Consider the following 22670-nt stretch of genomic DNA (forward strand, 5'->3'; position numbering starts at 1 on the left):
TCGTCAGCTCTGGTTGCCTGGGCTGCTCAAGCTGGAGGAAGAAAGGAGGCGAAGAGACAGCCCTGGATCAGCGCATACATCACGATCACACGCATGATTACGTGAGAGCTGATCAAGGAAGGTGGCGTCAAAGAGGTTTTACTTCTATTCTCTGTCACCAGGCTCGATGCCAGGAACCAGTACCACAACGGGTAGCCTGATGATATCCGGTTCACAATCTGGATGTGATAGTGAGTCACTGCTAAAGTAGCGAGCACCACTTGAGGAAGAGCAAGCCTGGCCTGGTATCTCACACTGTAACCGGCGGTATCATCTTCCTTACTAGGGAGCATCGGTAGGAGGTTTGCCCATACTCGTAAACCTGAATAAACAAGTATAATTATCATAGGAGCTGCTATACAGAGCAGCGGAATATTCGAGAAGGTCCAGTACCTTAAAAAGCCCACGTTCCTGAAGGGATAACGGTTAGCAGTCCAACTCCAACTCCCAAATATGCACAAAGACGCACACACACAGGATCAGGTTGAGGAAGGGACAACTTACCAGTAATAGGATTGAACCCACGCATAGATACTTGGAAATAGACGATTGCACCATGGACGCGGGTTCCGAGCAAGACAGAAGTCCTTATATGCAACATATTGCGGCCCAACAATACCTATCAGAATCAGGCTACCACCAGTACATACCATAGCCAGACGCCGTATAATATGCCACGACGGGCCATGTGTAATTATCTGATGCAGTCCAGACACTGCATCATATACAAATAGCAGGCCACTGAGCAGACCATTGCTTCGAACAGTGGTGGCAGCAGCAAAAAATGCGCCAGCAAAGAGGAACTTCAAGTCCCTCAGAAAATAACTGCTTTGACGCTCATCATTGAGCGCCGTAATAAAGACATAGTAACCCAAGAAATTGAGAAACGAAAATGTAGCTTCTCCGTTGGGTGCAGATATGAATGCTCCAGCAGGAGTCACGATATGCAGTGCGGCTGCCAAAAATGGGACTACATTGTAATTCTTCCTGCTACTGTTAAATGTAGCTTGGGAGAGCCTGTAGAGCACCAAGACTGATAGATAATGGCAGAGATTTGAAAGAAGCACTCCAGTCACAGCAAGGTTCTGCAGGCTCCTTAGCGATTCTATGTGTTCAATCAGCACCAACAGGCCCACGTTTTTAAACATGTCCATAACTCCGACTTACCAGGAAGCAGGAATGATAGAAACTTTGTATACCCATATCCAAACGCCCACTCTTGCTCGAACAAATACCCCCTCTGTGCGATCTTCAAGAAGTAGATAGAATCCCATCTCGCTAACCGGAGACCAATGTGCGATATTAGCCATGCCATACTGCCGGGTCCCGGATTACCGGGACCTTCTCCGTCGGACGAGAGAAGCAAAGCCGTTGACGTGTCGTATCCCGGCCCTGGGCTAGCGAGGACAATAAGCAATAAGACGGCCTTCCACAGGCAGAAGCATTTCGTCAAAGTGTAGATTGGCTGGTCAAGCATGCCAATGCGGTCGACGGTGCTCGCCATCTTCCGAGATGTGGGCATCGCAATTTTCTATATTTGCATAGAAGGGCTGAGGGCGATGCCTGTTTGTACTGATACCCAGCCAGATAGTCCGGTTGATGCAACTACCTGTGGGTTATCGAGCAGGCAGAGCCATCGATGTTGGTGTTTTTGATACTTTGCTCGACGTAAACTGCAAGTCCCAGATTAATATTTTGATTTTCACGAGCCCTGATTGGTCGTTTTCTTGTGTCTTCGTTGGCATTGGCTGGTTAATTTAATATCTCCTTTTATTCATTATTATTACTACTTAGTTACCTCCCCCTTATTCCGTGCTCCCTACTCTAAACACCTCCGAGATAACGAGCAAAGACGATTCTTCACTCTATATATGGAGCAGGCGCAACGGTTACTAGATACAGCTAGCCCCGCGAGCGTGGCTGTTTTATTGAGAGATAACTAGTTACAGGGAACAGTTGAAATAGCGGAACGTCTTGAAGAAGTAAAATCCGTCCTCTCTGCACAAGCCATGGGCCCGATTTGTGCAGTTAATTACGCCCGTATGCACGGAGAGCTTGCTATCCGGCTCTAACGGAGCTTCTTGTTGGAACCCACACTTGCGTCCCAGTGTGTATGATGGGGGCAGAGCAGACGGGCGGATCCTGCGGCTACAGTGTGCACACCGTCTTTAAGACCCTGGCAGCCAGCAGTCTCGAGAGCGAGGATCCCCTGCTATGACAGTCAACCACACCGCACCGTGTACTCCGTAGGTCCCATCTTCTTTTCTCTGCCTGCCGCCTCGTCTTGACGGACGTCCGCCTGCTCACACAGGCCATCTTGTTTCGGGCGAAGTCGTGTGCCCGATCCCCGATAAGCTGTCGAACGGAGGATTTGGATCAAATGGCTCCGACAACCTTTGGCGAGTTCCTCGACCCAGTGACGCAGTGGAGCAGAAGAGAAAGTAATTGCAACGCCGAGAACATCTTGCAGTCCACCTATGAAAAGCGTAATTTTGGGCGTTCGAGCTTCCAGTTCTAGGTCCTGCGAGGTTATGGAATTATTTTATCGAGTGGATTGCGTGCTAACTCGACGGAGAGATTTTCTCAAGCCAAAAAATGACTGCTGGACACCGGGTCTGCAGAAGTATGTATCCAGCCGTGGAGATGCCGTTCCACCCAAGTCTCATATATACGTGAGTTATATATAATAGCAGCAACAGCAGCAACAACAACGACAACGGCGATGACAACAATGACAATCCGTCATTCTCTATGGAGTACAACTGGACGGAACGTCGCGTGTTAAAGGATCCGAACGGACAGTCCACATGGCCGCCAGCCTGTCCAGCCTGTTTTTCAGGATCAGCAGAGACCAAGACCCAAGGGAACTCTCGCAGGGATGAGGCGGGGCCTTCATGATTGGCCTAAATGCTAAAAAAAAAAAAGGGAGAGAACGAAATAAGAGTTTTTGCTTGGACAAAAAGCAAGCTTGGATCCGTGGTTAACGTGCAGAGACGGAGTACAGAGAGGGCTGGGCTGCGGACACCACACTTCTGCTGCGGACACCACAGCTAGTTTGTTTTGGGTTAGCGCCATACACTCCCTTACAGAGAATCTTACCAGAGGTAAAAAGGTACCTCTTCTCTTCTCTCTTTACTCTTTTACTCTTGCTACTAGTTACCTCTCTCTCTATACTTCTTACCTTATAGACTTACTTCTCTCCTTACCTTTACTTCTTCTTACTATACCTCCTTTCCCCCCTTGCCTCCTTTATCTTTTTATTTTTTTACCTTAAGACTTAGAGTAGGGTTAGGCCTTAGGGGGGTTAGTTAGGGAGGCTAAGGGAGGTAAGGGGATAAGGGGGAGTACTTCTTAGAGGGTAAAAAATAAAAAAAAAAAAAAAAAAGGAAGAGAAAGAAAGGGAGAGATAGAAGAAGGAAGAGGGAGAAAAAAAAGAAAAAGAACTAAATTCTCTCTCCCTCCTCTTCTCTCTCTTTTCTTTCCTCTATATAAGAATAAAAGTACTCCCACTAACCCCCTTACCCTCCCTTACCCTCCCTAACTAACCCCCCTAAGGCCTAACCCTAACCCTACCCTAAGTCTTATTAGAAGGAAGGAGGAGGTAAAAGAGAATATAAGGTAATAAAGGGGAGTAGATAGTAAGTAAAGAGGGAGTAAGGAAAGAGAGTATGTATATAGTAAAGAGTAGAAAGTAAGTAAGAGAAGTACCTTTTTACCTCTAGTAAGATTCTATATAAAGGAGTGTATGGCGCTAACCTAAAGTAAATTAGCTGTGGTGTCCCTAGCAAATGTGTGGTGTCCGCAGCTCAGCCCGTACAGAGAGTCTCATGTCTCATCAGGCCTCAGGCGAGAATCACGCAGTGCCACCGGACGAACTCAAAGGGGCCATATCTCGTATATCTTCTGCATAAGTTCCCAGTTATGAGGCTGATCGGAGCACGGCATTGTAGGAGATGTTGCATCCTGTCCAAGAGATGGAACAAAGTCGTTGACCCCGGTGGATTCGAGGGATGGATGCACCGGGCCGTGAGGCCTGTAATGTATGTTTCAGCCTTTTTCTTATATAGAGACCTGCCCTTGGGTCAAGGTGGGATCGATGCAGCCCTCCTCTGCTCCCCTATTTCCATTCGTCTTAAAACATTGTTGCCTCCGTCTGACCCCCTCCCCTTTTTTCTCGAGGGGTGAACTGATCATCATCCCGAACCAGGGGTCTCACTAATCACATAAGTTAACTATATAAGACCAAGACCTCGCCTGGTTTCGCCGTGGGGGGTGAGGGCGTTGTACAAAGACGGGTTCGCGACGGGTACAAACCTCCGTTCCCATGTGGACATTCTGAAACAGGAACACCCTTTGATATATAAGTCATTCTCCAGCTACTAAACTTGATAGCTTCGGAAGATAAGAGGCTGCATTGATCTGCTTTGAATCATCCGTTAGCGGAGTGTACATGCACGACGTCGCCGGAAATATATATGTGGAATTATGAATAGGGAGCAGTTGCTGTGATCAACAGAACAATGCGATAGCAGGGAAACCAAACCTGGAATATATCTCTTCCTCTAGCTCTACTCTGTGATCCAGGCGGACATCGGGTCATCGAGCTTATCGCTGCTGGCAGAGCGTTCGTTGGTTATGCTCAACATCTCGCAAACAACAACACGCGATCTTATACCTTCCTAGGAAAAGAAGCCCAATGGGAATATTCGCACGCAGAGCAAGAACATCAGACACAGCTTGAACTTGGATCCTGGGTATCCCTAAACAGACGAGATAGTCAGGCAAAGGCGCTGCAGAAGGATCTTATACTTCTCGCCGTCAAAATATGCAGCTCAATCTAGGGATTACCGCTGATGCTGCAGCCGTGCACCGACACGAATACTCGGCCTCTCCAGAGACACAGCAAGGAGCTTCGTCTACTTTCTTCCCGTCTGCAAGATCGATTCTATCTCTCGGGTTTGCCTCCCTAACGAAGCAGGGGGCTTCTGCCCCGTCTTCTACCTCGAAATCCGAGAGCCAGGCACCCATGGCCCAAAATACCAACACTTACAGGAGCATCGTACCATCAGGATCTGTGATATTCCAAGAGCCCACAGCCATGGAAGAAACCGTCGCGCACACAGAATCAGGCTCGGATAGTCCAGATGCATGTGGGATCGTAGATGGCTCTGTCGACGGCGCATCAAAGAAGCATGCCCATCGGTCTAAGACCATACTACGTTTCGCACATCCTCCGCCAACTACTCGACACAAAAGACTACGCATTCGTCCCAGGCTACTATTACAACTCCAACAAGTCTCAAACACTTCTCGTCCCATCTCCGTCCTCGATGTTGTTCCATCTTCGCTCTTCAAAGGGCGTGCTCAACGAAAAATATCTGGTCCCTTTGCAGCACGGGATCGAGTTTGCACATCCGACCTAATAGTACTACCAAGTGATACATACGGGCCAGCTGGAGCTGGTGATGAGGAACAGCGCCCCGAGGGTGATTCAGCAAACGAGAACCGTGAACCCATTGCAACCATATCCCAAATTCGCAAGGATGATTCAAAATCGAAGCCAACCGCAGAAATCTGCCTTGCCGATGGCCTATGCTGGATATCGGAATCTCTACCTAATGGTAGCTACGAGTTTACTGCTACGGATGAACATGGAATTAAGAAATGCGTGCGCTGGGTTGTTCGTGGCAAGAGAAATCGCAGTACCTCGATTCAAGGGGCCGGCCGACAGTCACCAGGCCCGGAGGGAGGGAAACGACTTACATTCAGCATTATCGATCCGCAGACTCGTCGTCATCCGATTATAGGCTGGCTGTGTCGGACTGGAATTGAAGTACTTGACCAGGAGTCACTTTCATCTGTTTATGCCGACCGCAAAACGAACCAACGCCCGGAGTCCGCTCCAGCCGAAACCGCGACGAGACAGAGCCCGGTTGTAATCGACGATAAGATCCGACAGCTTATCACGATTACTGGGATCTGGGTAGCGTTTCAGGAAGGCTGGGTTGGGAACCCACTTGTTACAAGTAATATTGAATCTTCTTCCAGCAACGGCCTGAGCGTCAGTCAGCTCCCACCATCCTCAGTCGTAGCCGCAGAGCGCCCTCCAAACGCTGGCGTTGGAGAAACACAACCGGATGAACTCCCTACTCGCAGCAATAGTAACCGCACTAATACCCGAACATCATTAACATCTCGCATCCGCCAGAAGGGCCGACGTGCAACAGCTCCCCATACTCGATCATCTTCCATACAGAAACAGTCCCCTCGCCGAAGCTGTTCTGACGATGGCGTCAGTAAAGGCAGCGGTCCCTCTACACCAACACATACAAGGTCATGCAGCATGCTTTGCTCCGCAAACCAGGAATCTTCTCCTCAAAGCCACCCCCACCGACCCGTTCAAACAATCCATGATCTGACCGACCTTGAAACACCCGACGAGATGAATGATCCTCTTCATTACAGCAATCTTCACTCCTCACAAGGTCAGACACCCAAACATAACAGCAGGCAATCCAGCCCTGTCCGCGGCGCCACTTCTCCCGGACGAGACCGGGCTTCAACTCCAGACCAGTCCACTACTTCCTCCGCTGGAAGTCGGGAAAAGAAGGGATGGCGGAAGCTAGGCACGTTACTTGGTGCCGTCAGGGCAAAGAAGACCCCGAAGGCAAGGTAGTATATAAAACCCAGCCTAGCTCTGTTTATATAAATATATATGATACCCTCCCCCCTTTGTCACTTTGATGTATATAGCATAGCGTCTCATCAGCAAGCCTCCTTTTTTGATATCTCACTCTTGGTCTGTCCCGTCGTCCCGCCGAGTCTCCTGACATAAAGTTTATTATGCTAGTTATGGATGCACAATTTCTGCACATAATTTTTAGACTTTCCGCAGGTTTCCATCCATGAAATGAACCTCGGCTCATCGGATCGGTGTAGCCGCAGCATCCGCCCGTCTACTCCCATGGATCATAACACCCAAACGAAGGGAAGCGTGAGCTAGATGGCAAAGTTTTCTCTATCTATGCGCCTATTAACTATATAAATCGGGCCTGCTGTATAGATAGAGGACGATATTTAATATGGTCAATACTAGTGAGAATGACGTATGTATTCACCAATCAGTAAGTGCCTTCGATTTTGTAGCCCAAACTAGTAGTTAGCAAGTCTAGTTCATGAAACTAGTTATAAACTAGACAGATTGATTGAGCGCGTGAGCGCTTGATCTGTAAGCCATCGTTGTACTCTGGCTCTTCTTCCTCTTCCCCTCCACATGTTTACGAGTCCCAGAAACCAAAAACCTGGCCGTTGAGCGGAGGCAACGTCCGAAAATGGGAAAGGAAAGGCCAAGGTAGCCATCCAACTGTGACCTCTATCAAGTGGGCTGTTATTTCCGCTGGCCTACTTTAACTAACCATCAATTGCAAAGCAACCCTGAGATACCACATAACCTCCACAATCACCTGTTCGCAGAAGCATCCGTTTACAACATGTATGTCATGAACATCCGTATTCCTCATTAACCAACAATATATCTGGAAAGGGGTATGTTATCTTTTATCCGAAGCAAACTTAGTAGTAACCAGAACAATCTAAACCCCTAAACCTTGGGGGCAATATTAATCCAATGCGTAACTGGATCCAGTGAGGACATTGGTCAAAGAGTTATTTTAACCAGAATATCAGGGTGGTCTCCCTGCTTCGAAGGAACACGTTGACGTCTTCTCCCGCTGTAAAGAGCAAAGTGAAGATAGGCCAAGAGAGGAAAAGAGGGCTCCATACGGAAATCCTCGATATCAGACGATTCTTGACACAAAGGCAGCTTTATGAAGAAAGCGAGCCGTGGGATTATAAATGCAAGTAGCTTCCTGCCAATGGTATAACGACTCGCTCTCCAGTCATTTAAGGGTCTCCCCTTTTTGCCTAGCGGTTTGATATCTTTTTATCAAAACACTGCTTAACATCATCCCAAACCCACTATCTCGAGACGATTTATTCGAAACAACCTGCGAAAAGACCCAATGCGGGAACGACAGTAGGGTTATTCGAGATATTGGACAACTGATTGTGCCATCTGCTAAAACTCTAGCGATGTATAATGCCACCTATCTGAAACACTTAATTGCAGCTGTGAGTAAAGAGTAGAGTAAAGGCATCCCATTTTACGGTCCCCGCCCACAGCCTGACTTCTCAGTCCACATTCACAGATGGCCAGCTTGAGAAGCTGAAGCCCTTTATTGGTGACTGGAACGAGACCTCCTTTGTTATGGGTATAGACACGATAAATTTTCCATTCTTGACGTGCGTAGTTAAACGTGGTGATATAATAACTAGCTCTTCATCGCGGATCGAGAAATGCCCATATTATGATTCTTGAAGTGAGAGGTGTGATTGGACTTTAAAAGGTTATAAAGCGTGAATATGAGCTCCATCGAGAAGTCCTCGCGTTTTTAATATCCCACGATCATATCTCTGTTAGAATCTATGCAGGTAAAGGTGCAGGCCATAGCAGTCTCAAGAAAATGACCAATCAGATTGGATGGAACCCATGAAGTCATGTGATATCAATTTCGCGCAGGCGATGAAAACATCAAGACGACCAAGAAGACGAAGCCGAAGATTAGAACAGAGAAGAGAAGGAGGCAGCTTTTTTTCTTCCTCTAATATACCTCAATAGTCTTGTTTATACACTGGTACGATACCTGTTATACCGGAAAAGTGAATAACGGCGCGTCAGGCCTTTTTCGTTCCCAATACCCTCTTAGGCTCCTAACTGTGATCCAAGATCGAGAACTCAACTCACAGCAGAGTCACTTGGAACAGTGACAGATACAATACTCAAAGGTATCAAATAAGATACTAATAGCGCTTATTTGTGAAGTTGCCAAATAATTTGAGCAATCTTGGTTTTCCACGAGAAAACCCCATTGCTACAATTTGTGACCAGGCTTTAAAGACGCGTCTTCACTTCAACGACATCTATACCAATTGATACAAACGCAATTCCAAACATCTGGGCGTCCTGACCATCTACTAATTGCTTAGGCTCACTGTTATCTCCATAACTATAGCAATGAAGGCACACCAAGGCACACCAGCCAGAGCAGACACAAAGCTCTTGCGGAATTCATGTGACACCTACATACCATCCTACTACAATAAAGCTTCTGAAAATGATATCGATGCATTGCTAGCCGAAGGAAAGGCCGCGGTAGTTTCCAGCCATTGTGGTACCTCTAGAGATGACAATACTGGTCCCGTACCTCCATATGAGACCAGTGATGGTTCCCTTCAGATTCGTGGCGCAGCTTCAGCGCAACAGAGTTATCGTAAGGGCATCGAAGACAACTCTGATAATACTTCAGCTTCTGATGCCACAATTCGGAACGTTGAACACAACAGGCCTGCTATACCCTTGCCTGAGAAGCCTCCTGCACCGCAGCCGCCCTGCACTCCACCGCATGGAAGCCTACAACAGCCTTCTCCCGGAAAGATAAAATCCTCTCCTACCTATAATCAGCTTATGCCACTGATATCGCCTATTTTAAGCTCTTTACAAGGAGGGAAGGAGACTCCGCCCTCTACTACTCCCCCAAATGATCTCCAGAGCCTCTGTATACCCCAGCCAGAATTCCAAAACCTGGATCATCAAACTCAGCAAGATATTCATTTATGGTTACTATTCACTGGGTATTACGATGAAGAATATCGTATAGAGACAATTTCACGCCGTCGTGAAATAGTCGCCGTGCACGAAAAATTGACAGAACTCATGAATGAGGAATGGCGTAAAAGACGAGTTTTTACTAATATATCCAGCTCCAGGCTCTCACAGTCATTGTTTCCCTGCATGATGCCTGCAGGAGCCCGGAGTGCTACGCCCTCCGACTCTTCAGCAATGCGCTCTCGAACGGTTGAACTACCGGTTGATAGTCCTGCCGAAAGGACTCCAACAGTCTCGGACGAGTGCCTCAAGGCTAAAGCTGAAAACACATCTAGTTTACAGCCAACTAATAACCGGGTCCAACCTTCACCGCTCAAGCGTAGCAACACCCCGCCCCCAGAAGATAGCAGCTGCCAACGGAAGGTTGCACGTTCCAACGAACAGACTTCCACTTCGAGAGAATTCAAGAAACAAGGTTTGTTTACCTGAAAAAATGATCCTTCCCACTACCTAAAACATCCTTCCCGTTTTGTACCCACCTATTGACAAGCCGTTTATAAAATCAAGGCTCATCAGGGCAATCTGACCACCGACAAATTCGCGCTTATCACTCTATCCCACAACGAGGTAGGACTTGTATGACCTAAACGATGCAACCTATCCGATAAAATCGCTATTAACCGTTTTGAAGGACGCCGTAATAGGGGTGATAGCTACAGGGGCGAGGGTGCTAGGCGTGAGTCTGCTCTTATTTTTTCTCAACGTCGACTGTACTTTCTAGCACTTACACTGGCTTATTAGGAATGGGGCGAGAACCAGCATGGATTTAAAATTTAGCATGCAGCGTATATAACCTACTTCAGAAGTGCGGATGGATTCCCTGCAGTTCAATATGGGCCTTCCTGCATCAGAATTGAAGTAGGTTAGGAGTCGTTGCAAAAGGGTTGAATTTACTTAAGCAAATCGTTGAAAGCTGTAAGTATTGCTAAGCCTAGTCCCATAAAATGCCATCCAGTTCTATAGACCTATATAATTAACTGCTAAAATATTTAGGCAGCAAAGATGAAACGGAAGATAACATACCACTTTTCTAATTCCACACAAAATACCCGTCTTTACTCAATATTTATATATGTCAGCAATATATCTATTTCGTGTATCTGTAAGATTGGCCATTTCTTAATGGAGTAATCATTTGCACTAACATCAAATAGTTATTAAACTGGAACTGCCTTAGTATCAATTATCCCCTTCCGACATTCTCAATCATTCCGTAAGAGAAAGGAGAGTTTGCAGTGGAAGTAGATACATTATTACTGCAGCTCACTTCCATCTTTCAAATAAGGCAGTAGCACGAGCTTGTGTGTCGACCGTGGTACAATCTAGTACCACATGCAGTGGAGGAGGCAGACAGCGGTGTTAAAACGAGGCTATATCATAGCATTGACTATTCCTATAGTTAGGGTTCGGGATGTGTGGAACTCTACAATCTGTGTTAGCATTCACATATCAAGTGTTAAGTTTTATTTTACTCGAGATGGGAGACGATGCCATAAATGTCCATGAGACTTATCCATTGCAAATATGAGGCCACGTGCAATCAATTGCAAAAGCAACTGCATGGCCCAAGTTAGTCTTTTACACATGCCGAATTATAACCACGAAAAACCGGTAATTTATCTGACCAATATCAATCATCACGCAGTTATTTTGCAATAGGCTGGCTGCATCTAGAATACTCCGCTACTGTGACCAAAAAGTGCTATCTATATACCATCCAACACCCGGGAAATTGGCTACCGGAGGCTAAGTCATAAAAAAGTGGAACATGAGCCACGAAGAACAAATATCGTATATCGACATATGACACCCCACGTCATAGTTACCCTCATCGATAAATGGAAAAAAAAGACAAAAACACCTCGAAGTCACCCATGCCGATCACAACCAAGACTTCGTACATATATACCCCCAAGGCAACCTGGTAAAAAAAGTAAAAAATGACATTTCATGAAGAGGTATCACTCCTCGTTCTTGACTGTCTTGAAAGAAGCAATTCGTCTGCTGATAGAATCCATGCTCTCGGTGATTTCCAGCTCTCTAAGTTTTCCGCTGCCAACATCGTAGATGACACCGTGCAGCTTGAGACCTCGTTCCTCAATGGCATCGAGAACGGCGCTGTTCTCACGGAGAACTCGCAGTCCATTTTCGACGTTGATCTCGGCGAGCTTGACGGCGGCTTCCTTGAGCTCAAGATCCTTCAAGACGTCCATATGTTGCTCTCGGAGTCGTCGAAGGGGCATGAGCCAGGTATCAAGGAGGCCGAGCTTCTTGTTGGCCAAAGCAGCGTTGATGCCACCACAGCTAGTATGGCCACAGAGAATGATGTGCTTGACCTTGAGGTAGACGACAGCAAATTCAATGACGGTGGCAGCAGAGATGTCGTTGTACTGCACAACGTTGGCAATGTTGCGATGGACGAAGACGTCGCCGGGCTGAAGGCCCAGGACAGTGGTCTCGGGGCAACGGGAGTCAGCACAGCCGATCCACAATATTTCCGGAGATTGTCCTGAGGCGAGCTTTGGGAAGAGATCTGGCTGTTCTTCGTCTAGCTTTGTGGCCCAGATGTTATTCTTGGCCATGGCCAGCTGGTAGCTATCTATCAGAAACGTTAATAAAGGAGGGCTAGAGGGGCATTGGAGGTCAAAACATGAAGCGGATTGAACATACCGGGAGCCGTGTTCTGCTCATTTTGGGCGGCCATGCTGGGAATTGGGTGAGAGTTGGAGTTGTTGCTGGAAGACATCTTCAGCCCAGGCCGGGTCGATGAGAAGGGTTTTATCTGTTGTCGTTGAGAAAAGGAATCACGGGGCGCACTTGGCAGGTCTGCTAGGCGGGTAGCAAGCGATGGAGTCGGGCAAGGAATAATACGCTGTGAAACAGGTAAGGTTCTGATAACAGAGGGCTGGTTAGCAAATGCCCAGGAAAAAGAAACGAAGGGCGAAGCGGACTAGAAACAGCGGATGTTTCCCCCTCCAATAGGAGAGCATTGGCATTGAGTAGTTTAGGTGAGCGACCATGACCGTGGGCAGCAGCAGCCAAACACCGTGTGCGTCTGGCGTACGGTGAGCTGCGTCTTCCCCATAAAATTGCCAAGGTGGAGATAGTTTAATGCCGATATAAAGAAAAAGAAAAGGAAGAGAGCAGAAGGGAGAGCGTGGGTGTTGTCTTGAATAATAATGACACCACGGCCCTGCCCCTCCGCTCGTTTCTTTTCCTGGGCTGCAGACGAGGAGAAGAAGGAATGCGTATATACGGGGAGTAATGTTTTTTTTTGGTAGGGCCACGGGAGCTTCTGTGGCCAATGCCAGGACCAAAGGGAAAAGCAAATATCGGGGCAGAGGAAGAAGCTGTTGAGTCGATGGTGTTGAAGGTGGTGGGGATTATTATTGGATACTCATTACTCACCTCCAGAGCGAGCCTCGCATGGGGGACACAGACGGGGAGGAGGAAAGGGAGCGAAGAGGCGGAAGAGCAGCTGGTCGAGAGAGCTATACTGCGCGTATCCTGGGCGATAGAGAAGACGAAGATATTAAAGCAACACGACAGCGAGCGACGATGACCAGGAAGAAAGACGAGAAGTTGAGCGTCAAAAAGATCGAAAGTCGAAGTCGCTTTTTCTTACTTTTCCCTTTTCGGCCTGCCCAAGAGGATGGTACCACGTGATATATGCCAAGCTTTCACAACGAACCTTATTTACTCTTATTTTTATTCTTTTTTTTCTTTATCGCAACATCAAGAGATAAAGGAGCCGGCAGCCGGGTTAGGAAAAGGAGGTGTAGAAATTGACTGCGTAGCATACGGAGTAAGAGAGAACAATAATAAGAGTGACTAGAGGAGAAGGATACAAGCTAAGAGATACAGCTCCCCACGTCAGTGCCTCCGGATACAGTGTCGGTCTTTCTCAGGGGGTCTCCTCAGTCAAACAGCGGCCCTCGCCAGCCAAGAAGCCAGTCGACCCTGTCCCTCAGACTCGCCTTGTCTGCGTCGTTAGCCTTATCGGGCTTGCCACTGCCGACATTTGTTCCTTCATCTGCCGCATCCGCTCCGGCATCAGGCTTGCTGACCAGTGCATCCCCATCCTCTGCTGCCAGCTGCGCCTCAGATGGTGCACGGGTAGATGCCGTATCCGCGGCCGTCGTCAGGGAGCCGTTTTCCGTGGAGTTTGCCCCTCCAATAGTATAGCTGGTTGCTTCCCCACTGTCCGGTTGAAGCACGGCCCACGCTGCCGTCGACGGCCATCTGTCACCGGCCACTTCTTTTCCGGCGATATCAACCGATTGCCCGGCCTGTCCTCCAGCTGCACCCTCCATCCCGCCGCAAACCGCAGGCTTCTGGGGCATTAAGGGAAGAAATCTTGGTCGTATATTGATCTCCCATGAATCTGCATCTGCAGACCATCCAACAATTTTACATTCAAACCCAGTGACACACAACACAAGGAGGGCAAGTATCGTGAACTTAACGCACTTCACTATAAACTGTATCAGCCCCTCTTCCCCGCAGAACTTTTGCAGCATATCTCCGAAAAAGCGAATTGCTTTTCCACATGGCTTAAACAGCCCATGGCGGAGTGCCCCTTTCAACTCTCGAGCAAGCCCATTGGCTACATCCATAAGTCTGTCTATATTCACCAACGGCGAATGCCTTGAGTGATATAAGCAGCATGGGCAACGGCCTGCATTAGCTTCCTCCTGTCGCACCTCCATTTCGGATCCATGTACCTCTTCTGGGTTCTCCTGGTGCTCATTCTCTTCAAGGCCATCCCTGCCTTCCAAAGGCTGGTGCTCTGCCACATAACTGTCATATCCTGGGTCACATTCATCAAATGGAAGCATTGCAAATAACTCCAATGCCCATCCATCAACTTGAGGAGGCTTCAATCTCAATTCCCATTGAATGCTCATATGGCCGTCATCCTCTGGCAGGGACGCTTTGAACATTTCCGAATCATGTTTCAAACCGCCTGTCAAAGTAACTCGTATGGTTGAAATGAGGCCAAGATTGGCTGGTACAGCCTTAGAGCTCGTACGCACTCTTAACATGCCACCAAATGCTTCTAAAACTGGGGGTTCGCCTAAGCCTTCTCTCTCCGATAACTGCCCAGGACGATGCCACTTCAAGCTACGCTGCGAAGCTGTTGATGGGCTCGGGAGGTTTATAGTATTGTTCTCCTCTTCATATGGGTAGTCTTCCTCGACATTACTACCTTCAGGCTCGTCATCGTCAACATAGAATTCACTAACGTCAAAATTACCGGACGTTGCTTCTTCAGGGGTAAGATACACTTCGTTCTTTGACGATTCAAGACATAGATCGTTGCTAGAGTCTTCATTCTGGTTATCTTGGCCCAAGGATGGCATGGCTCCGCTTCTATGGCCTTCGGCTGGCCAGATGAATCCTTCATTGCCGTGATGCATTTCAGATCCCTGGTTTGGGAGACTCCTGGAAAATTGAGGCTTTGTTGGTGTTTCCATTTCTAATGTTGTCATATCAGGCCAATGACAGGATGATTCCTCGACACTCGTTGCATCGATGTCCTCATCTTTTGCTTCATAATCTGGTTCTATACCCGAAGGCTTGGCGTTCGATATTGCTCCGGTCATCATAACAATTTGTGAAAGGGGTGAATTTCTCTTATGCGTCATCTTTGCAGGGCTAAGAGTATTCTCTGGACGGACAACACTTACTACCCGTACTAGTTCATCTGACTCCGACGATACTTCTTTATGCAACCGTTTGATGGGTATTTTGCTTAGAGCACCTTTCTGAGGCGACCTTAACGTTCTTTTAGGAATGACAAAGGTTTTATTAGGGACTCTTGACTGAGGAGTGGTATGTCCATGGCTAGTTGTATCAGGCTCCACCTCTTTGTCGGGGCTGCAGGCGGAGATGAGAAGTGCAGTGGAATCACGCTTGGGAGTAATATCAATTAAATGATCTCGGCTGCATTTTCGTTCGCATCCGACTTCACCTTTTGGGACGTCATTTTCCTTGTCATTGGGAATTTCGTCAATGCGCTCTATGTCTTGCAAGGCATCAATGTCGAACTTTGGAAAGCTACTGCGGGGTTGTAACCCTCTTTTGATAGTGATGGACTGCGCATTTCCAGGGCTGTCTTGCATTCGTTGCTCGCAATCCTCATGGCCCGAAGCGTCAAATACGTCGTTGCCATCGATGGAAATACCTCTAACCCCTGCGCTGCTTCCGCTGCTGTCGTTGTCATCAAAGTCGCAACCGCCGTCATCGGCATCATACCCCTCACAAGTGTCTGGACTTGGTGGAAAAAGCCGTTTGACTGGAGACGGAGATATTCTCATGTCTCGTGTGATCAACTTCCGAGAAGGTGTTTCACAAGTTATACTGACACTGCCTTCCGATTCTTCTTCTTTTCCTCCATTATACGTTTGATCATCTGGGCCCTCGTCGTGTGGCCATAGGCCCAGCCCGTAATCGGGCTCATTACTGGGCTCGTGCTTCAGCTCATAGGTACCTTGGTGTAGTATTTCCACTTCCATCTCCGGGTCTAACTTAAGTACCGGGAGAACACTATCGGGCCCTGACTTCATCTATCTAACGCGTTAGATCATAGTTCGTTGGTCTTTGGTGTGCTAGTAATCACATAGTAGTACTCACTTGGAGTGTCATATCCAAGTCGACATAATGATGGCCCTCCGTACTGGCATTCCAAACGCCTCTCAGGGCCACATCACACAGGCTGGTAGCCATGATGGCTCGATCAAGGGTTGAGATGCAGCTACAATGAATATCACAAGAGATCAGCTTTCTATCGGCCCCTGTATATTTTAGGGGAGCTCTCACATAAACAACTAGTATCAACCGCCGCCCGATGGACGCGTTATCGGCCTCACTAGTGAGCCGAGGAGCTACAAGGTCCACGAGGAGTAGGCTGACCACGTAGATAGCAACAAATAGCAGGGAGAGAGTAAGGTCTGGCAGCATCTCCAAGCACGAGGAGAGTAAATGCTGATGTTGTTTTGGTGTGGGAAGAGAGAAGAAAAGGAGTAAGGTGAGAAGCGCGAAGTGAGGTTGATGTTTATACTGTTGTGGTCTCTTATTTCCTCTTTTGGATAAAGTAGGGGCAGTCTAGGGCAACAACCAAACTGCGCGGTAAGAGCCGCCTACTGCCACCAACCACATACACTTGCTCAGCCTGTTGCTTAAAGTCTTGTGGGCTGGCTAGATTGCCAATGTGGTATTATTGATAGTAGGTAAGTAATGCTAATGGCAGTACAAGAGCAATGTCTGCAGAAACAATACAATATAAGGCAACCAAAAAAGAACCAGCTCCCTTGATGCATATGAAAAGTATGAAAACACCTGATCCGGGCCCATAGTTAATCACCGTCATTTTTCTCCGTTTCAATGCCCCGAGACCGAATAGCACCAAGAAGCCAAAGCAGCAAAAGAGGACGTTAATAGTGGCAAAACGAGGGGAATGAGAAAGCAAGGAAACTGAAAGGTCGACTGGAAAGAAAAAAAAAAAAAAAAAATCAATGGGGAAAGTAGGTTGACAAGCCGATGCAAAGTAGCATGACAATGAACCTGACGTAGCTCCTTTCTCGCGAAAGTGTATTCCATCTGTATGCCCGTCTGATGAAATCTAAAACCAGACCAAAAAGTGACCGGAGCAATTGAAGCAATAATAAAAGAGATAGCTCAAAATGAACGGCCGAAGAAGGTTGGGAATAGGTGGAAGTTCGACGCACAGGTCAAAGGTAGCTAGGGATGGAAAGAAGTGAAGTAATCCGAAGAAAAAAAGGTTATAATAAGACAGAAGGGGAGAAGAGAAATTGAGGAAGTGATAGGGAAGGGGGAAATTGGTTATAATCAAAATTAAACGGGTAAAAAGAAAGAAAAACAGCCATTGTCAAATGACCATTTAACTACTCACCACCATCTTGCCTTTTCTTTTTTCTTTTTTCTTTTTCTTTTTTTTTCTTCGCTTTCTTTTTTGCCTGACTGACGTTTTGAACGTCAAACTTGCATAACTCACCAACCAGTTGCATAACTCATCAACCAGTAAACGCCAACCAACCACGATAAGAGCAACGAGGTATATCCTCGGCATAAAAGTTCCGGTATCATGTATCATGAAGACATTGATCATAATCATGACCTCACCATGCATAACCCCCATTGACGCCAAAAATTGTGCAAACTAATACACCATCATGAAGATAATTTCATCTCATGGGGTACCACGACGCGGGAACAAGGCCATTACTCATAGGAAATTGCTGGGCAGCAGCATAGGGTGATGTCGCTTGACCTTGATGGCCTGCATGCATTGGTTGTGCAGCATGGCTAGGCTGTAGAGGATGTTGGGTTGAATATATTGGAGTGTTTTGATGATGGTTTTGGGGTGTGATGGCCTGGCGTTTTGGAGAGCGAGACTGTTCAATGGGCGAGGTGCTTTGATAGTTATCGCTGTGGCTATAATGCCTTTTAGTGGACCTGTTATGGATTGTTAGATAACTACGTCCAAGTTAGCGTGCAGGTCTTGGGTCTTACAAAAGTGTTCGTGGTTCTTTGCGAATTCGGAGCTTGACTCCCTGGTCGGCAAATGACTTCGATAGATAAGTAGACTCGGCCATTCCGGGAAAGTTTTTCGGAGCGAGAACTAGATGGATATTAGACATGGCGTACTGTAACTCAATTTGTTGAGGATCGTCTCACCTTTGAATTGGTTTGAACTTATGCGTTTGATATGGATGGCTTGGTCACGTTTGGCGCTGTTGTATTTGTAAGTAAAGTCTGAGGTAGGCCGTAGGAAGACGGTCTTGAACCTACCCTTTGAGTTCGAATAAATCAAACATGAGCCTGAATTCTCCCTCTACCCTGACGGAAAGGTCGCCGAATACAAAAAAGCCGCCATCTGAGACCGACAGAGTAAATAATTAGCGAAGTAGATAAAAACTGGGCCAGGGACGGAATTTAAATCCCACCTTTATTTTGCATGTCCTTTAGGCGATGCAGTGAGGATACCAAAGTGCCCGCTAAGGCACATGCGGGTACTATAGGGCTCGAGTCGTTGCCTTCTGCGGCGGTATATAATGAGCAGCACATAAAGTAGTAAGGACTTTGAAGGTAGTTGCTGCAAAATTGTTAGATGTTTTATTTCAGATGTGTCCTTAGATGAGAGTATGTCCATACTTTGATGCTTCACAATCGCCTTTGACTTCAAGCTGGATAATAGGGGGTGGATCGATAGGTTTACGCTCTGTAATAAGATATAAACTGTTAGAATAGAAAATTTTAAGACTCTTCAAAGCAATAGGCAACTAGATTTAGAACTGGTGGCATTGACGGCATGTGTCTTACCCTTGTCTTTGGATCCAGCAACACGGGCGCGCTCGGGCTGTTGACGGAAGGTTAGATGATGATAATCTGAGAAGCTAGGTGTACTATATTGCATTAGAATCTCCTGCTTCTTTCTTCGAAGGACGGGGAGAACAAACCTTTCGATGGAGTCGGGCTCTTGCTGAGGTACAGGCTGCGGTAGTGGTTGCGACATAGGTTGGGACATGGGCTGGGGCATAGGCTGGGGCATAGGCGGTCGCATAGGGTCCTCTGCGGCGTATGCAGTAGGCGGATAGAGAAGAGTTGAACTCATCGCCATTTTTGGCCTTGAGGCAAATACTCCCGTGGTTGTAAGAAGAATATCCAGGGATGGGCAAAAGGGGACACCCAGGTTTGACACGGAACCGAAGTCACGAGCTAACTGTCTTGTCTTTGGAAAGTGGACAGAGCTTCGTAGTCGCTTTCAAGGAGGCTTTGAGGCAGAGAACCGGTGAAGATCAGACGGAAAATGGGTTGTATAGGCAGGGAACATCCAACATATCAGCCTTTGAGGTTTCGAGGGGAGCTTCGAGATAATCTGTCGAAGAAGAAAGATTTAATAGGAATGAAGAATCCAGATCACGAAGAAAATAGTGGAGGAAGCTTTTGACGTTTAACGTGCGGTTTGAAAAGCTCCCAAGCTCAGCGTAAACTCTCCAGTATTTAGGCAGTTGTGTCAAGGCTTCCGTGCGTCGGATATGGTGGATGGGACAAGGGAGTTGAACCACGGATGGCGAAAAAGAGAAGAGGAGGGGAGGAAACAGTCATAAGACGGGGGAGTTGAGAACGTCAGAAGCGAGACCAGGCGGGAAAAGGTTTTTATCTTTGCGATTTAATTCTGGTTAATGGTTCGATATGACGATCAAGACAGTCCACAGTCCACTTTGTCAGAAGAACCAGACGTAAGCGAAGGATGTGGTTGGTTCTTTGCCTCCCAAGCCAGACCTTTGACCAGAGATTCTAGTTCCTCGGAGCTTTACGCAGGTACGGGTGGGGGGAGTAGGGGCTCTCCTTTGAGCAATCCTGACCACTGGGGCAACGGTTTGGGTTTTGGCTCAGAGATAACTATCGGCCACGCTCTGGAAACTCAAATGGGGTCCGCTCCTAAAACGGGGGGGCTTCTGAGGATGAGCTTGGGGGCCAGATATATTGCAAAGATGGCGCATAGGAACAGCACGAGGTGTTCTAGCATCAGCTTCTCCTGTTGAGAGCAGGTATATATAGAGAGGTGCTGTTTGCTCGCGAGGCTAGAAGCCTACTGTATAACGCCCGGATATCAGCTAGAAGTCCGATAGCGGTCGAGGGCATGGGATAGGGGGCCGCAGTAAAGAGAGCAAGCTGCAACCAGTGCAGGGCTGGACATCACCATGGACTAGGTAGCAGGATATATATATATATATATAACTACTCTTCTCTGGTGGCCTAGGGGGGGGGTGTAAAAAAAAAATGCGAGATGGACACTCACCACGCCGTGGAAGGCGAAACGGCGCAGAAGCAGTCGCGGGGCAAAGAGACGAAAATACAGTTCAAAACATCTTGTCCCCTTTTGCACAGCCGAGGAGGGTCAGGAGGAAGCAAAAAGCAGCGTCTCCAGAGTGGCAAGCCGGGCGATTTCAACTGCGTGCTGCAGGATATCTCGAGAGGTGAGGTTGAAGTAGAGAGAAAGGGGGGGTGTCGTCGAAATATAAAATATATACGCCGGCAGTATATTTCTCTCTCCGCCTTGTGACGCTCGTGCCCCCCCCCCCAGCACTTCGACGTCACTACAACAGAAGCAAGACGCGAGCAAGCTAGCTAGCTGGAGAAGATGAGCAGAGGTGAGTTAGAGCGCCCGGTCTGAAAGTAGGGTTCTTATGCTAATGAAAACACAAGGTCTCTCTGGTTTCAATGGCTCGCTACCCGTCCTCGATATCTTATCGTCTTTCTATATTTCAAGGGCAGGCCAAACAGGAAAACAAGCTTCAAATGACAGCATCGAAGGGAAAAAAAAAAAAAAAACGCCAAAAAATAAAAATGAAGTATAGAACTGTGATAATATTCACATACAAAGGCCTGAAATGAGCGAGAGAAACGAATAAAGATACTACTCACCCGTCAAAAGGACAAGAATGGGAGGAGAGTTCTGGGTCCGGTAGCTCTGTTATCTTAACGGGGTCAAAAAGGCCTGCTGGGTTCGATGGGAGGTCAGGTATATATTTTGTCCAATGGTTCCTAGAAGCAATCTAAACGAACGGTGCCCTACCTTCATTTTTGTTTTGACGGGATAAAGCAAGCATGAGGTAGAAAGATGGGATCAGTCTAGTGGGAAGCAGAACGGAAAGCCTAGACGCTCTTCCTCCTCCGTACCTACATGGCCGTGAAATATCCGACAGGAAATATGGGATTAGACCTTCCATTTGCTTTGCTTCCTGAAGATCACTCTTTTTTTTATTCACGGTTTGCAAGACAATGGATCGGCCACCTGCAGATATTCACGTTCGATTGGACCGGGCTATCTCACCACCGAATCGCAAAAATAACATATGTTGGTACGGAGGTAGCGAGTGATATCACACGGAACTCCTGTCCCAGCATGGAGGGCAGAGGACTTGTCTGTCTGCTGAAATATTGATCCAATGAACTGGCAGTTCAAAAGAAAACACCTCTGGTGCAATTGCTTTTGCCGCAGATTCATTGCGCCATTGGTCGGAAAGGGTAAGAGCCAAAGAGAACGAGCGTGAGAGGGATGGGGGGGAAGGGAGTGAGATGAAGAAGAAAAAGCAACGAGGAGAGCGAGCGAATAAGAAAAAAAAGAAAGGAAAGAAACAAAGGTGAACCGGATTTTGAATGGTATTACATTCAAACAGAGGCCTACCCGCTGACGAAGGGAGAGAGAGAGTCCTTGACCCAGCGAGCGAATTGAATGCGAGACTTCCGAGTCCCTCAGTGACGACGAGACATTCGACCCATCCCAAACGCCCCGGAAGGAATCTTTTTTTCTCTGGTCAAAAGGGGCCGGCGGTTTTCGTGTCTTCCGGTGTTTGCATCTAGATATGGCCTCCTGCCACGGTCTAGTAGTTGCTCGACTGAGTGGACTTTTTTTCGGAGACTTCGCGCAAAGATCTTCCACCACTGGGAAGAAGCGCCTTCGCAGCAGGGATCAGGGATCAGGATGAAGTGAAAAAAGGGTTTAGTGAGATCTCCCTTACATACACTACGCCTATATGTTCTCCACTCACACGCACAACCACAGAACGAACCACCAAGTGACGAGCAGGTTAAGCAACCTAGGGGGCCTAGCTCCATCCTCTGCATGTCTATCTCTGCAACATGCTTTGTCATGCGCTGGAGGTTCGTCGCTAGTTAACTCGGGCGGACATGGGAGCCTGCGGTGCGGCGTGCCCCCATCCCATGTTGCGCCTTCAGAAACAGCCAAGAACGAACGAGGCTTGACGAATCGTACGGTTCGAACTAGTCTTGTACAGGGGCAATCTCCTTCATGTCCACGATGTCTATCATTATTTTTTTCAAAAGGTGTGTCATTTCGTCTCCTTTCTCATCCATA

The 22670-nt window shown here is 47.5% G+C and overlaps 5 protein-coding genes across 5 annotated transcripts; 2 read left to right on the forward strand and 3 right to left on the reverse strand.

The window, feature by feature from the left end:
• Positions 1-539: 539 nt before the first annotated feature.
• On the reverse strand, positions 540-1543 carry TRV_05058 (DUF409 domain protein; the record flags this gene model as incomplete). Its single annotated transcript, XM_003020786.1, has 2 exons — positions 540-1144; positions 1207-1543. The coding sequence occupies 2 exons, from the start codon at positions 1541-1543 to the stop codon at positions 540-542; spliced, it is 942 nt and encodes a 313-aa protein (XP_003020832.1).
• A 3321-nt stretch (positions 1544-4864) lies between these two features.
• TRV_05059 (uncharacterized protein) lies at positions 4865-6715 on the forward strand (the record flags this gene model as incomplete). Its single annotated transcript, XM_003020787.1, has 1 exon — positions 4865-6715. The coding sequence occupies one exon, from the start codon at positions 4865-4867 to the stop codon at positions 6713-6715; it is 1851 nt and encodes a 616-aa protein (XP_003020833.1).
• Positions 6716-9112: 2397 nt separating this feature from the next.
• Positions 9113-10192, forward strand: TRV_05060 (uncharacterized protein; the record flags this gene model as incomplete). Its single annotated transcript, XM_003020788.1, has 1 exon — positions 9113-10192. The coding sequence occupies one exon, from the start codon at positions 9113-9115 to the stop codon at positions 10190-10192; it is 1080 nt and encodes a 359-aa protein (XP_003020834.1).
• Positions 10193-11724: 1532 nt separating this feature from the next.
• On the reverse strand, positions 11725-13191 carry TRV_05061 (carbonic anhydrase family protein; the record flags this gene model as incomplete). Its single annotated transcript, XM_003020789.1, has 4 exons — positions 11725-12362; positions 12434-12713; positions 12828-13113; positions 13172-13191. The coding sequence occupies 4 exons, from the start codon at positions 13189-13191 to the stop codon at positions 11725-11727; spliced, it is 1224 nt and encodes a 407-aa protein (XP_003020835.1).
• Positions 13192-13680: 489 nt separating this feature from the next.
• Positions 13681-17135, reverse strand: TRV_05062 (uncharacterized protein; the record flags this gene model as incomplete). Its single annotated transcript, XM_003020790.1, has 3 exons — positions 13681-16332; positions 16400-16870; positions 17019-17135. The coding sequence occupies 3 exons, from the start codon at positions 17133-17135 to the stop codon at positions 13681-13683; spliced, it is 3240 nt and encodes a 1079-aa protein (XP_003020836.1).
• Between the last annotated feature and the right edge of the window lie 5535 nt (positions 17136-22670).

This window comes from Trichophyton verrucosum (assembly GCF_000151505.1).
Source record: "Trichophyton verrucosum HKI 0517 chromosome Unknown contig00383_1.f1.exp, whole genome shotgun sequence".
NCBI classification, from domain to species: domain Eukaryota; kingdom Fungi; phylum Ascomycota; class Eurotiomycetes; order Onygenales; family Arthrodermataceae; genus Trichophyton; species Trichophyton verrucosum.